Source organism: Artemia franciscana, chromosome 6 (genome assembly GCF_032884065.1).
Source record: "Artemia franciscana chromosome 6, ASM3288406v1, whole genome shotgun sequence".
In the NCBI taxonomy this organism is placed as follows: domain Eukaryota; kingdom Metazoa; phylum Arthropoda; class Branchiopoda; order Anostraca; family Artemiidae; genus Artemia; species Artemia franciscana.
Window position 1 is genome coordinate 18,002,177 of NC_088868.1, and position 15,947 is coordinate 18,018,123.

At 35.6% G+C, this 15,947-nt stretch overlaps 1 protein-coding gene across 5 annotated transcripts in view; it reads left to right on the forward strand.

Moving 5' to 3' along the window:
• LOC136028132 (dual specificity calcium/calmodulin-dependent 3',5'-cyclic nucleotide phosphodiesterase 1-like) overlaps nt 1–15,947 on the forward strand; it is a 318,548-nt gene that overhangs the window by 168,573 nt on the left and 134,028 nt on the right. For all 5 annotated transcript variants that reach the window (XM_065705780.1, XM_065705781.1, XM_065705779.1 and 2 more), the window contains one exon: nt 672–791. In XM_065705780.1, coding sequence (XP_065561852.1) covers nt 672–791 — 120 coding nt within the window. The remainder of the gene's footprint in view (nt 1–671; nt 792–15,947) is intronic.

The window sequence follows — 15,947 nt, forward strand, 5'->3', positions numbered from 1 at the left end:
GAGAGAGAGGCCTATATAGGGAGAGAGAGAGAGAGAGAGATTGAAGGAGAATAATAGTTATTTAACATTTCATACATAATTAGTAGAGAACTTATCTTCTTTGGGGGTGCAGTCTTAGGAATAAATGTTTTCTATGCCCAAACACATAGACTTCATAGAGATTTAGGTAAAATTTTCGCAGTTACCAATAAAGTGAATATGCCACTCGATGCCTTTTTTAATGTTCTTTACGAATATAATAATCGCTTCTATCGCTAATTCAAATTTAAGCACTTTTTGAGCTCTTAAAAGTGACGACTTTTCAATTAAAGTTTGAGTTATCGCTTGTTTTTTACAAAATAATACTACATTTCCTCAGCGCCGTTTTCTCAGTTGTTTTCGACAAAATGACACAGCATTTTTTCAGTGCCAAAATTATTTAACATAAGGTTAGTTTATGTAAGGTTAGGTCAAATATGCTTAAATTTGAATTTACGGCAGAAGCGATTATTATATTCGTAAAGAACATAAAAAAAGGCATCGAGTGGTATGTTCACTTGATTGGTAAGTTAATTAATGAACTGCAAAAAAATTACCGAGTTTTAATTGTTTTACCGGAATAATTCTGGTAGCAGATCTTTCACTGTGTAAAGGTGTTTCTCTGCTTTAGTTTGCTATAATTTACTTTCTAGGCTCCGTCAGATTTTGCGGGTGTTCGATGGTGGCTTAGAAGTACCCTCTGATAAACTGAAGTTAAATCTACAATATGCAATTTCTGTCTTTGAACATGTAATCACAAGTGATTCAGTTAAGTAAGTGCTTTTACTTTTAGGTTGTTTTAGCTTATATAGGCTAAGACATACACCTACAATTACTTGCTGTGTCAATTACTCGTAGTCATGTATAATCTATACCAGTGGCTCCCAACTTATTTCTGGACGAGCCCCACCTAGACATTTCTAAAATTGTGATGCTCCTCGGGATATTTAAATTATTTTATTCGTATTCACCTGAACGAAGCTTAAAAGGCCATTAAGTTGATTTTTTTTTCAGGTCGTCCTCTAGGCATATTTTGTGCTAATGAAACACGTTGTCAGTATAAAACACATTTTATAAAATGCTTGATATTGTTGCAGTACTATCATGTATTTTTTTTTTGCTCTTTAAAAGCATTTGAATGTAAGCTTACTCGAATAAAAATCTTTGTTTGACTAAAACGACTATAATCTAAAATGACGATACTTAATAGTATAGTCAGCCAAAGGATTCACGTCCTGCCCAAGACCCACCGAAATATTACCACTCACTGGTGAGGACTGCTCCCATCATTGGGATTTACGAGTCTATACGCTTAGGTCTATTTTTAAAGCATCTTCCTGCTCAATTTTCTCAAAGTAAAAAAAAAATCCATAAAATGTATGTCCAAAAGAAATTCTGAACCACAACTAGCATGATCGTGTAACCAAAACCTTAAAAAGGAAGGATTGGAAACAATATATCCGTCTAATGGATATACTTCTTATGCTGGTTCAAAACTTTTAAAATTAGTTTAAGACCTAACACACATTAAAATGATTAGCAATATGGGCAAAATTAGAAGAGCTGTAGTCATGTTAAGAAGCGAAGTCGCCCTTCCATATCAGGAAAAAAGTCAGATTTCAAAGTATGCCTGAGTAAAGTCCTATAATGAAAAAAGAAATCACCAATGCAACAGCACAAACACAGAAATAAACACACAACATAAAAAAAAATTAGCCATATGAACAAAAAAGACAGAATGAAAAAAGACAGAAGGAGAAAGGAAGACAATTTTCCTACTTTAATAATTAATATAGATCAGTACTTGAACGAGGCCTTAGCCCTACTCATCCATCCAATTCCATAGGTCAAACAGCATAGCCATACACAATCAACCGCAAAGAATAATCTATGGACAGGCAGTCGTGTCGTATAAGTATAAGTGGTCGAGTCGTGTTGTAATTATATATATATATATATATATACTAGGTGTTGGGGTGGCGCTTCGCGCCACCCCAACACCTAGTTGTGGGGCGCTTCGTGCCCCCCCCCCCAAACCCCCCGCGCGCGTAAGTCGTTACGTGCCATATTAGCTACGCGCCATTGTAGTTGTGTCCCTGTGTCGCACCTGTGAATATAGATAGATTTATATATGTGTTTCAAACTACGTAAAAATTGCGAATATACAACATTTTTGGCTTTCCCACTACTGGGAGCTTTCCGTTTCCAATTGCCAGCAATTGATCTGAAAATATTTGACCAGAGTCATCGTTTTGCAATCAGACACGCATATTTGTAGTTAATTTTAATATTTTTACGTGTGCCCATAAATTAGAATTTTTCAGGCAAGCATTCATTTCGTCTGCAGGAGTTAAACTACGTAAAAATTGCGAATATACAACATTCTTGGCTTTCCCATTGTCTGTGCATATACAAAGCCGTATGTACTAATAATGACGTCATATGCAAACGCTCTTTTTACAAACATACAAACATGCATACACACAACTCGTTTTTATATAGATAGATAGATAGATAGATACAATACAAATTAAATGCGTAAAACTTGCGAATATACAACATTCTTCGCTGTCCAATTGTCGCTGCATATAAATAGATTGTCAGGTTTACCGACCCTCGAACATGCAACGTACAATTGTCCATGGGAAAAACAATCAGTATTAAGATCTATACCACATTTTTCTAATGATTGACCTTGAGCTTTGTTAATGGTGATTGCAAATGCTAATCGAATTGGGAATTGCAATCTTTTAAATTGAAAAGGCAGATCCGTTGGAATCATGGGAATTCGAGGAATAAGAACAGCCTCACCCTCAAAAGGCCCTGTCAAGATTGTGGCCTCTATTAGGTTTTCCATTGTTTTTTTTTACGGCAAGTCGCGTGCCATTGCAAAGCTTTGGTGGGTTGATATTTCTTAAAAGTATTATTGGTACGCCTATTTTTAGTTGTAGCACGTCTGGTGGAAACCCTGAAAGATCTATGGAATTTAAAAATTCAGATGGATAATTAACCGCTTCATTTGGTTCCAAAACTGTGTCGACTGACTTGTAAAGGACTGCCTGGTCTCGAATCTTGGTCAAAACACTATTGTTGATTTCGTGGACGTCTATATTTTTGGGTGCGAGAATCGCTCTTTCACTTAGCCATTTATTATTTTTATAATTTTTTAGAATATTCGGAAATACTTTTTCAATCAATTCATTTTTGGACGTCACTAAATTACGGAAATCAGCAGGTAGTTGTAAACGTCCTGAAATTGAGTCTATCGTATCATAAATGTCTTTTTGTTCCGACGTTAACTTGGAAATGTTATTTTGTACATACGACAATAGATCACTCGTACTGTAACTTTGTTCACGATCCAATTCTACACATGTCGAAACAGCAGCGATACGGTTAGGTGAAGGCATTCCCAAATCCTGAAGAGGTTTGTTTGCCATACGTACGCACAAATCTTCTATAATAACTAAAGTGTAGTTATAAATTTCTGATGTAAAATCAAAAGTCATATCTGACGTCTCTAACTGTTTTCGATGGAGTATATCTTCGGACATTTTTGACTTATATTTTTCCCATAACTCTGTAGGAGCTGATGGAGAGCAAGTTGTTAAAATGATGCCAAACAATGCACGAATTTGACTTGGGGTTGACGTTTCGCACGCGTCATTGATGCAGTTATCCCAGTGTTGGTCATTCTCCAATAAATTCAGAGCTTGGCATGCACTACGGTAAGTGTCATGTATAGTTCCGTTTACAGTTCTCAAATACTCAAAGGATGTCGGACCGGGTACATTCACCAAAAGCAGGCGTAGAAAGAAGCATTCATGTTGATTGGGGTGAATGGTGTAGAGTCTTCCTATCGTGGTATCTTTGAAGATGGTAGGTTGGCCGTCAACTGACTTACCCTGTTTTCGACGTTCAAATACTTTATTTTTAGTATTCCACGTGTAATACGAAGGCACTTCAGTATACAGCAGTTTTTTTGAAAAGAATCATTTTTGCAAAGCGAAAAAAAAGCTGTTAATTTTGTATCCGGTGGATTCAGGGCTCTTTGTTGCACGTTGGTTTCCGAGAAATAAACACGTTAACCATTCTGTAAATGTACCGCTAAGTGAACAACAGCTGGACTACGTTCATGTATCGGAAATGAAAGAATTCGCCAAACAGCTTCATTACTGCTTATGTATCTTCCAGCCTGATATTGTACGATTTCGTCGAAATCTTTGATTTCGGGCTGCAAGCCAAAAACTGCCATGTCACTGCCTTTGTTGACGTATTTACATATGTATTTGATTGCCTTTACGGAGTTACAGTATTCAACGTTTATGTGTGCATTAAATGTTTTTGACAATAATGGGGAATATGGAACAACCCACTGGTTATCTACTTCGATGGTGGTACCGTTGCCATTGTAGGTTCTTCAGTCATTTTACAATTAGAAATTTCTCTTTCAACGGTCTTCTTACAATTAAAAATTTGTCTTTGAACGCTATTCTTAAATACCTATGTCCTGGTCGTCATTTATATTCCCTGTGTCCCGGTCGTCATTTGTGTCCCGGTATCCCAGTCTGTAATTTCTCTTTGAGTGTCCCGGTCGTTATTTATATTCCCTCTGTCCCGGTCGTCATTTGTGTCCCGGTCTGTAATTTCTCTTTGAGTGTTTTTTCTTTTTAGTATTTTTTAGTTTTTTTACATTTTTTCTTTTTTCCGTTTTCTTTTTCTTCTTTATTTTTCAGCTTCACTATGAAATACATATCGCCGAACCTTTGTTTTTTTAACTAAAATCTGGTAGGCATTGATGACCTTATCCAAGTCAAAATCCCAAACCCAATCATCATCGCTATCATTTTCAGTTTTGATATGTTTTGACTCTCGCTGTCCAGGTGGATCTTCACCTAACTGCGCGGTTTTGCGTTCTTTAGCCTCAAGCCTGTTTCCTTGCTGTTCTTTTGATTCCTCGGCACGCTTTCTTTTCTGACTTTCTCTATCAGCAGCAAGTTTTTTGGCATAGACTCTTTGAGCATCTTCATCGGCTTTTGCCATTGTAAGCTCATCAGTCATTTTAAACTTAAACATTAATAGATTTCTACGTGAACATATATGTCTTAAATATCTTTAATGACGTCACCGTCATAGCAAAAATGACGACAACTAACTTCATGACGTCAGTCGACACAGAAACATGACGTCACCTGACAGACAGACACACAGACAGACAACTTATTTTTATATATATATAGATATAAGTGGGGTATAGGAAGGTTGAAGACTTTTGATGCAGACCCATCCTCACACCATCTTATATACGGATAGTAAATATTTCTGATTTAGGATCTAACACCCTCTTTATTGTCTTCAGAAAAGACCTTGTTTCTTTTCCCCTCTGTAGGAAAGTCACACTAAAGTCAGAGATTGGTGTAAGATCTCTGTATTCGTGAAATTGTTCATATATCTCAAAGGGACCGCTACATTTTGTTTCTTAATTAATCTAATCAAAAACTGTGTCTCTTCTTCTATGTAATTCAATTTTTTTCGGAAAAAGATCAATCAGAAAAAAAGAAAGGAAGAGTATTTTTCAAATCACAATCTTTTCTGATTTATTCCGTCATTTCTGGTATTTTCTCAATAAATCATCTACTTTGGTGATTTTCCGAAAATTTTCTAGCAAAATTTGGAACAAATTTGGCCAAGTTTATGCTGAATATGTGTTTTCTATGCTCAAAAATTGTAAAACCAAAAAATCTTTAAGAGATTTTGCGCGACACGGTCGGTACATTAAAATCAAAATCCACAACATAGTTCCTTTTTTAATCTTTCTCTTTGTTTGTTCTATGGCCCTAATTGGTATGGCCTCGTAACGGTTAATTTATTGCTTTCGCTTGAGATGTGTATTAAATTGTATAATATCTTGTTCTCGATGTTTTCAAAGTTTAAATATAAATCTTGGTCATTCCTTTATTTTTCTAAAACGATGATAAACTTATGTCGCTAAATTTTAAACTTTAAATTAAGTTAATACTTTTAAATTTAATATAATTTAAATTTAAACTTAATTTTTACTTTTTTTTAAACTTCATTTTGCTTAATTTGCGATGAATCTTGATGACACATACACATAAGTTAGTCAAAATAAAAGCAAGAAATCCGACTTTATATCCAAGGAGTATACTCCCCCTCCTGTTCAGTTTTCATATCACACCATGGTGCAGATGAAGTACTTCATTTATCTTGTAGTACCTGTTGATAATATACATCAGAACGTTTATCAGGTTTTGCCATTGAAAACGATTTTTTAATGGCCAAATAAGTTAGTAAAACAAAAAAAATGGAACGAAAAAGGCGGTTATATACTTTTGCAGTACCGACTTACATCACGTTTTCGAACTAAGAACTGTTCAGAAACAAATATGACGATCAAATACACAAGCGGTTATTAGCACAGCAGCGGTATGTCAAAAATGAAAATGAAGAGCAAAGAAACATGGTTAGAAGACATGCGAGACCGAGCATGTGAGCAAGTCAAAAATAAAATAAAAAGCAAAGACACACACAGTTAGAAGAAAAGCGTCAGCGTCTCAAAAATGAAAATGAAGAGCAATGACAAACGTGTTTAGAAGATATATGACACCGAGCATGTGAGAAAGTCAAAAATAAAAATGAGAATCAAATACACAAGTGGTAATTAGAACAGCGGTGGCATGTCAAAACTGAAAATGAAGAGCAAACCCACACGGTTAGAAGACATGCGGCACCGAACATGTGAGCGAGTCAAAAATAAAATAAAGAGCAAAGACACACACGGTTAGAAGAAAAGCGTCAGCGTCTCAAAAATGAAAATGAAGAGCAAAGACAAACGTGTTTAGAAGATATACGACACCGAGCATGTGAGAAAGTCAGAAATAAAAATGAGAATCAAATACACAAGCGGTAATTAGAACAGCGGCGGCATGTCAAAACTGAAAATGAAGAGCAAACCCACATGGTTAGAAGACATGCGGCACCGAACATGTGAGCGAGTCAAAAATAAAATAAAGAGCAAAGACACACACAGTTAGAAGAAAAGCGTCAGCGTCTCAAAAATGAAAATGAAGAGCAAAGACAAACGTGTTTAGAAGATATACGACACCGATCATGTGAGAAAGTCAAAAATAAATTGAGAATCAAATACACAAGCGGTAATTAGAACAGCGGCGGCATGTCAAAACTGAAAATGAAGAGCAAACCCACATGGTTAGAAGACATGCGGCACCGAACATGTGAGCGAGTAAAAAATAAAATAAAGAGCAAAGACACACACACTTAGAAGAAAAGCGTCAGCGTCTCAAAAATGAAAATGAAGAGCAAAGACAAACGTGTTTAGAAGATATACGACACCGAGCATGTGAGAAAGTCAAGAATAAAAATGGGAATCAAATACACAAGCGGTAATTACAACAGCGGCGGCATGTCAAAACTGAAAATGAAGAGCAAACCCACATGGTTAGAAGACATGCGGCACCGAACATGTGAGCGAGTCAATGAAAATCAAACTGGATAGCGAGAATCAAAACTTGTCAAATTGAAAATGATAGTGATGATGATTGGGTTTGGGATTGTGGCATGGATTATGTCATCAATGCCTACCATACTTTTGAAAATCAAGAATATGGACTAGATAAATTGTTGGAAGAAAAAACAGTTTTTGTCCCACCCCTGAAAAATTTAAAGAAACAAACGTGGTCATCATTGTCTTGCGTACATTTGAAAATAAAAACTTGGACTAGATAAATCGTTGGAAGAAACAGAAACTTTTGTTCTATTACCTGAACAATTAAAAGAAACCAAGGTTCGGTGATATGTCTTTCATAATGACGAAAGACAAGCCGAGGCAAAAGTTAAAGGTCCAATGTAATTTTACGAAGGTACCGCTTCTAATTTAAGGTCCATTTGGACGTCATGACATCAATCAAGAAAAGGCTCAAAATGTCTTCGTTTAGAAGACAGTTAACAATGAGAATTTATATATAGAAGGTCGCCATATGTCAAATGCCTGTGCCACCCTCCATTATATATATATATATATATATATATATATATATATATATATATATATATATATATATATATATATATATATATATATATATATATATATATCATGAAAAGAGAAATCACCAATGCAACAGCACAAACACAAAAAAAAAAAAAAAGAGACAGAAGGAGAAAAGGAAGACTGTTTTCCTAAATTAGTGATTAATATAGACCAACACTTGAATGAGGTCTTAACCCTACTCATCCATACAATCACATAGGTCAAAAAGCATAGCCACACACAATCAACCATAAAGAATAATCCATGGACAGGCAGTCATGTCGTCAATAAGTATAAGTATACTTATATATATACTATATATATATATATATATATATATATATATATATATATATATATATATATATATATATATATATATATATATATATATATATATATATATATATATAAATAAGTTGTTTGTTTGTGTGTCTGTCGACTGACATCATTATAAGGATTGAGCTGTATGTCGTCATGAAGTTGTTTGTCGACTGACGTCATGTTTGTCGACTGACGAAATTACAGACTGGGACACCGGGACACAAATGACGACCGGGACACCGGGACACAAATGATGAAACGTATACCGTATAGTTGCAAACTTACGATGATTTTTCTCCAATAAAATGGAAATTGGATTATGAGATGATTACCATAACCAAAGAAAATGAAGTTTTTTTTTAGCAATTTCAAAAGAGCTATTTATTCTAATTTAATGACCTTGTGATTCAGGGATCATTCTTAAAGAATTAGAACGTAACTCGATCCTTAGCGTAAAGAGCTAGGTGTTGACTAGGGGCCAAGTCCTTAGTATACGGAATAATTTTTGTTCGTTCTAAGTTTTAATGTTGTTCCTTACATTCGGTTAAAAAATTTTGTTTTTTCATTCATTTATCAAAAGGGAAGAAATTATGGATGAAACCTTTAATTGAATTACAGCTATATCGTACTGAAGGTTAAGGAAATGGAAATATCTTGGGCTGTTTGGCGAAGCAATTTTAAACTTTTCTATTTAGCACCATTATGAGTTTCTCTTATGAAATTCGGTCTACAGAAGAATTAAAAGTATTGATTAAATTGGATCTCTCATATTCTTTCAACAGACAGAAACAAGACATAAATTGCTATTCTTCTATTCATCAGGAAATAATTCTAGGGTCTAAACTAAATAGATCGGAACTATAGAACTATGGCGTTCTAAAAATGGACTGTTTTGGATTTTGACGAAACCTCCTAGGATATATTTTCTAGCCCTCTCCATATCTAAGGATTTCCCCTTATGCACCTTTGCAGTCAGCGTAGAAATGTATTCCAGTTTGTTTGTTGTTTTTTTTTTATCTCCCACGCTAATTGTTTTCCCAAAGTCACCGGATCAAAATTCTGAGATAGCCATTATTATTCAGCGTAGTCGGAAAACCTTATAACTATGTCTTTGGGGACGACTTACTCCCCCACAGTCCCCGTAGGAGGGGCTACAAGTTACACACTTTGACCAGTGCTTACATGTAGTAATGGTTATTTGGAAGTGTTCAGACATTTTCAGGGGGATTTTCAGGTGGGGGGGGTTTAGAAGAGGGGGATACGTTGGGGGAACTTTCTTTGGAGGAATTTGTCATGGGGGGAGACAATTTTCATGAAGGGAGCGCAGGATTTTCTAGCATGATTAAAAAAAAAAAACAATGAAACAATAAATATGAAAAAGCTTTTTCAACTGAAAGTAAGGAGAAGCATTTAAACTTAAAACGAACAGAAATTATTACGCATATGATGGGCTTACCACCTCCTAATACCCTGCTCTTTACGCTAAAGTATTTTTAGTAAATAAAAGCCATTTAGCCCAAAAAAATAAATATGCAAATTTCGTTTTAATTATTCATCTGCGGAGAGCCAAAATCAAAACATGCATTGATTCAAAAACGTGCAGAAATTAAATAAATATAAAACAAGTTTTATTAACTGAAAAGGGGATGCTTCCACATCAACGCCGCGCTCTTTACGCTAAAGTTTTTTACTGTTTTAAAAATTAAAGTTATTAGAAAGAGTCAAACTTTCAGTCAAGCGTTGATGAGGAAGCAGCCCCTTTCATATACGAAGTAATTTCTGTTCGTTTTAAGTTTTAATGCCGCTCCTTACTTTCCGTTAACAAAACTTGTTTTGTTTTTTTTAGTTAATTGTATCAGCATCGTCTCCCTGCTGCTTTGTTTGCTTGCTTACTAATAAATTTAAGATCATCCTCACCATCTATCCTTTTTTTCTTTTCTTTTCTTTTTTCTTTTCCTTTTCTTTTCTTTTTTATTTTCCTCTCCTTTTTGTTTTGTTTTTAATTGTGTCTTTATTGGGATTGTAAGCCCAAACAAGCTTTACTTCGGGTCATTTGCTTGTTTTGTTTGGTTTATTTGTATTAATAAACCCATCTTTCTCTCCCTTTCTATTACGAAAAGCGCAGCATTTCACCATAAAAGATTATTTTCCTTTTTGTCACGTTGTGCTTCAGCCTCTCAATCAACATGTGCATTTCTTCTTTTTTTCGCGTATTAGTTTTTATATATGCTTCTCTTCTAGCGTTTATGAACTGTCTCTAGTTCCCTTTTAAGAGTCAAAATTGATTGGAAGCAAACTAGCCCCTTCCCCAACACCCTTTCCCCCAAATGCATTCAAAAAAAATTTGGGAATACCGATTTTCTTCAAAATAGTTCAAACACCATAGTACAATGCAACCAGGGTTGACAATACCCCTCCCCCCTCTTCTCGAGCCGAAGGGCAGGGGTTGTAAGCTATGCCCCAAAGGCATACATGGTTTTTATTGAAATTTTAAATTTACTGCCCTTTTTAAGGTTCAAAAGCGGGTAGATTGCAGCCAGTCCCCCCCCCTACAATCATCTTTTGTTAAAACATGTGTTGAGCATAGTTGAAAGGCTCGGTAATTATGTCTATGAGGAAGTTAACCCCCACCACAAAGTCTTCAGTGTGAGGGTTGTAAGTCGTTCAATTTGGCCATTGCTTACATGTAGTATATGTTACTGATAGCAGTGGGCATGTTTGACCTTTACTTTGCAAAAAGGACAAAGGGTAATTTTAAGGGAGTGCATACAGATTGTCCAAATAGCTTAATTCAGGAATAACTGAATATATTAATTTCATACTTTCAGGAAGTGATAAGGGAAATAAGCAATGGGGCAAAAGGGCAATTTTTGCATGCTACTACTACTACTACTACTACAACTGCCACTACAACTACTGCTACCACTACTATTACTACTATTGATACTACTGCTACTGCTCTTACCACTGTTGATGCTACTACTACTACTATTATGACTAATACTACCTCTACTACCACTAAAACTAATACATCCGTAATGAGTACTACCAAGGCAAAGGGTACTGAAATGAACATCTAAGGAAACTTTAAGAGGAAAGCTGAACTAAACAAAACATCTTATGTGCATACTGTCTGTTAAAAGGGTGTAATAGTAGCTTATTTGGAATGGCTTGGCGAATCAGAATGAAAATTCTGGGGCATCGTGAGGGGGAGTTGACCAAAAGGCAATATTTACAAGCAATTACTGCTATTAATACCGCTTCTACCGCTGTTACTTCTACTATTACTATTAACACAACACCATTACTGCTACTGCTGCTCCTAATAGTGCCAGTACTACTATCATACCAGCACTAGTAAGTCTAAGCATATGAAGATTAAAATTCGACAGGATATTGAGGGCGAATTTGAACTAAATCAATAGATACTACGTACATGCAGATTTTCAAAAGGGCTTATCTCCATAATGGATGTGGGTATTGCGTTGGAACTCTCAGAGAATGCTTAAAGGGGAAGATCCATTGACTAAACGGTAATGTGTGTATGCTACTGCTAAAACTACTACCACTGCTACAATAATGCTACTGCTGCTTCTACTTTTACTACTACTACTACTGCTACGAAAATACTCAACTACTATTTCAATCGCTACTACTACTGCCGCTACTAAAACAATCAAATTTACTTGTAAACGCACAATTAATCTGTGGTTAGAAGACAAAGGAAAATTATCGAGAGAATGAAAGAATATTTTAGTTTAGCTGGCTTTAGTATGTGAAGGATAAAAGAGAAGGGGGATTTGAATTGACGCCAAAATTACTTAATCCTATTTAAATTGCTAATTTTTCATCCTAGAGTGAAAAAATGTTATTTCAACGTTTGCGGAGATTTAGAGGGTTGACTAAATAAATTTACGCCTGAATTTCTTAACCCTCCTGGAATGGACGTCAAATCAAAAGCTATTGAAAAGGTAAACTAATCTTTTTAAGTGGAAAAATTTTTCGAAAATTGGAACAATCTGTCAAATTTTAAGGTAATCCGTAAAAGGATTTTTCTAAGGGGAAGTGTCTGAAACTGCCCAAAATATATTTTCGGTACTTAACGGTTATATAATAGACACTATACAATTTCGATCGTGAATGATGTGAGCATGGCACAAGAAACTGGTCAAGAAACTTCTTTATACCACACAATTGGCTTTGGTTTGTTGCAAAATAAATTGAAGCTATATTTTATTTAAGTATTTAGTTTGTATTTTGGTTTGGCTTATGAAAACAAATTTGGGCTATATATTTGCATATTGGGGGGGGGGGTAAAGCATAGCATACATTAAATACAGCAATAGTTAGTTCACTTATTTAATGTATGCTATGCTTTACCCCCCTCCCCCTAATGTGCAAATATATAGCCCAAATTTGTCTCTAAGCTGTTATATATTCATCATATTTTGTTTCGTTTCATTAGCATCAATCGAACTTCACTTCCCGAGTGTCTCTTATATAACCGATAAGTACCATATTTTTTATGTCACATTACCACGCATATTTTTGGCTATATTTACACAATTTAGGGATTTTCACTCGCGAAAGTGACGAAGCTAGTGGTGCTAAAACCTGTTTTAGTTTTCTAAGTGGTGTAAGTTTTCTAAGTTTTCTCTAGTTTTCTAAGTTCTAGTGGTGTAGATTCTGTTTAGATTCACTGGCGATCAGAATGGATGCATTTGATTTAAAAAAAAGTCGTTTGTTTTATTACTCTACCATCAAAATAGACCATGTAAGGTTTGGAGCTCCCGCGACCGAAATCCTTTAAAAATTGGTTCAATATACATCTATTGAAGATGACCTGTAAAAGGAATATTTGAGAACTATCGATAATTTGCTTGGCGAGTTATCTCGATCCTAAACCATTTCTATGGCAACCGGAAAGATACTCTGATTCCTTTGCGCGGAATTTTATTGGTAATTTTAGCCTGTGAGTTTATTACTCAACATTTCTTTTTATCTAACCGTTTTTACTTTGAAGTAGCCCTCGGCCGCTTTCCATAATTGCTAAGGGACCTCATAGATTTTACAATGCTACACTGACCATAAGCCGATCGCGCTGATTGCTCGAATTAATTTAAAACCTTTAAGAGGATCGTAAAACTAAATTCAGAGCAACATCACTAAAAGGCACATTCGAACTTTTCTTCAACCCTCCTCTTGAAAGTTAACAATATGTAACAGTAATACAATGTAGGATTCTTTTTTTTACAAAAAAATATGATGGTGTGATTTTTATTATGATCTCTTGATGTTTGAGTATGTCACTCCCTTTTTTGAAAATCAGGCAAATTTTCTCAGGCTCATATCTTCTGATGTTTAATATTAAACTTAAGGAATTTTACACATTTATAATCAGCGTAAAAAGCCAATTGTTTTGGTGTATCTAATGTTTTCAAAATTATTTCTTTAAAATTTTTGATTACAGTTGGACTTAATCACTCCTTACTTACAGTTCGTTCCCACGCACTGTTGACTGTAAGCTCAGCCAGAGTCAACCCACCTCTAAATGGGTACCTGGAGAAATCTGGGGATGACTAGCACGAAGGGTGTGTGAAAGCACAGGGTGGCTGGTCCCCAGCCCCCCCCCCATTGCACTCCATGGCTGCAGGATCCATGAAACGGGGGGGGGGGTCAGCACCGCTGGTTGGACCTTAAGGGTCTAGTTCCGTCAAACTTACTTTTACTAACTTTGTTTTTACTTTTGATATAATGGTTTGAACCATAGAAAAGGAATATGAGCATTTGGAAAAGGTTGAAAGCCAGTATTTTTCTGTTTTAGATTCCGCTGACGAATGTAAAAATTTTCCCTCAGCTTTTTCCGAAACAAAAAACCTTTGAGTGAAATTTGTCAGATTATTTTAATAAAACAGTTCGTTGTAACAAACTGTAAGGTAAGTCGACCCAGCTCAAATGTAGCCGAAACTCTAAAAAATGGAATTTCGATACCAATAGATATATCAAAAGAATAAGGCTTATTATGCTAATTTCAAATATATAAGTTTCATTATGTTTAGTTATACCCATTAACGGCTAGGAGCCTGGGGAAATTTGCCTGATTTTCAAAGAAAGGGGTTTCACCCCCTAAAAGTCATAGAATTTAATGAAAATCATACCATCAGATTCAGCGTATCAGAGAGATTTCAAGCTTCTCTCTGCAGAAATGTGGAATTTTGTATTTTTTGAAACAAGACCACGGATGGGGAATTTTTTTCCAGGGGTGATACTATCGACCCACTGGTCCTATAATATCGTGATTGAGCTTATTTGAATGGAGCTTAAAAGTTTTAGTGGCCTTTTTAAGTGACCAAAAATATTGAAGGGCAATTGGGTCTCCATTTTTCCCCAAACTTATCTAATCAAAATTTAGATATAGCCATTTTGTTCGGTATAATTGAAAGACCAAATGATTGTGTCTTTAATTGTAAAATGACCCTAGTCCGTGGGGAGAGGTCTGGAAGCTTTGAAATTTGCCCATTGTTTCCGCACAGTATTCTTATTGGGAAGTATACAGATATTTTTGGGGGTGGTGGCAGGGGGTTGTGATTGGGGTGAATCTCTATAGTGAAAATCTTTTTTTGGAATGGAAGTTTCTTGGGCCTGAATATTCCAGAGGAAATTCACTGGCCCTTCCCACGCCCATTTTCCCGAAAAATTATCTGATCGAAATTTTGAGATTGCCATATTCTTCAGTATTGTTGAAAGACCAGGTGATTATGTCTTTAGGTGTAAAATAACCTCCCAGAGTCCGTGGGGAAAGGTCTGGAAGTTATGAATTTGGCCCATTGTTTACGCGTAGTATTTGCTTTTAGGAAGTATACTGACATTTTTTGGAGGGGGGACTGTGCTTGGGATGGATTTCTATTGGAATAATCTTCTTTGAGAAGTGAAATTTATTGGGATGAATAATCCAGGGGAAACGTTAAACTGGCAGGGGGGGGGGGAGGAATTTGAAAGAATTGCTATACAAAATTCCTTTTAATTGTCTTGTATTCTCTTTGCCAAATTTTTCACGTGAATATTCTCTCGCGGAATTATTCAGGGGCTTTTTTCCGCGTGTTTTGATTTCCGGGAAATTATTTCCATGAAAGGGGACATTTTTGGAGTGATCGAGAAACCAATTACAGAATAAAGTCTTATTCAAATGAAAGAATGCTTAGGAGAATTTGTCAGACTGAATCGTCTGCAAGAAGTTTTACTTGGAGGGGGGATTTTCAAGGAGGATGTAACTGCCTGGAGGGAATTTTACGGGGGATATGCACTTTACGTTGGATTAAATTTCCATTTTGGAGTTTCCCGTGAGGAGGAGGGGTATATTTCATAAAAGGTGAGCAAGATTTACCGGAACTATTTGAAAAACTTGCACAAATTATTCCATATACGAAGGATAGCCCCTACTCCATACCTTGCTCTTTACGCCAAAGTTTGACTGTTTGTTCCGATTTCTTATGAGTGTCTATTGAAACACGGGGGCTCTTTAATAAGAATAGGA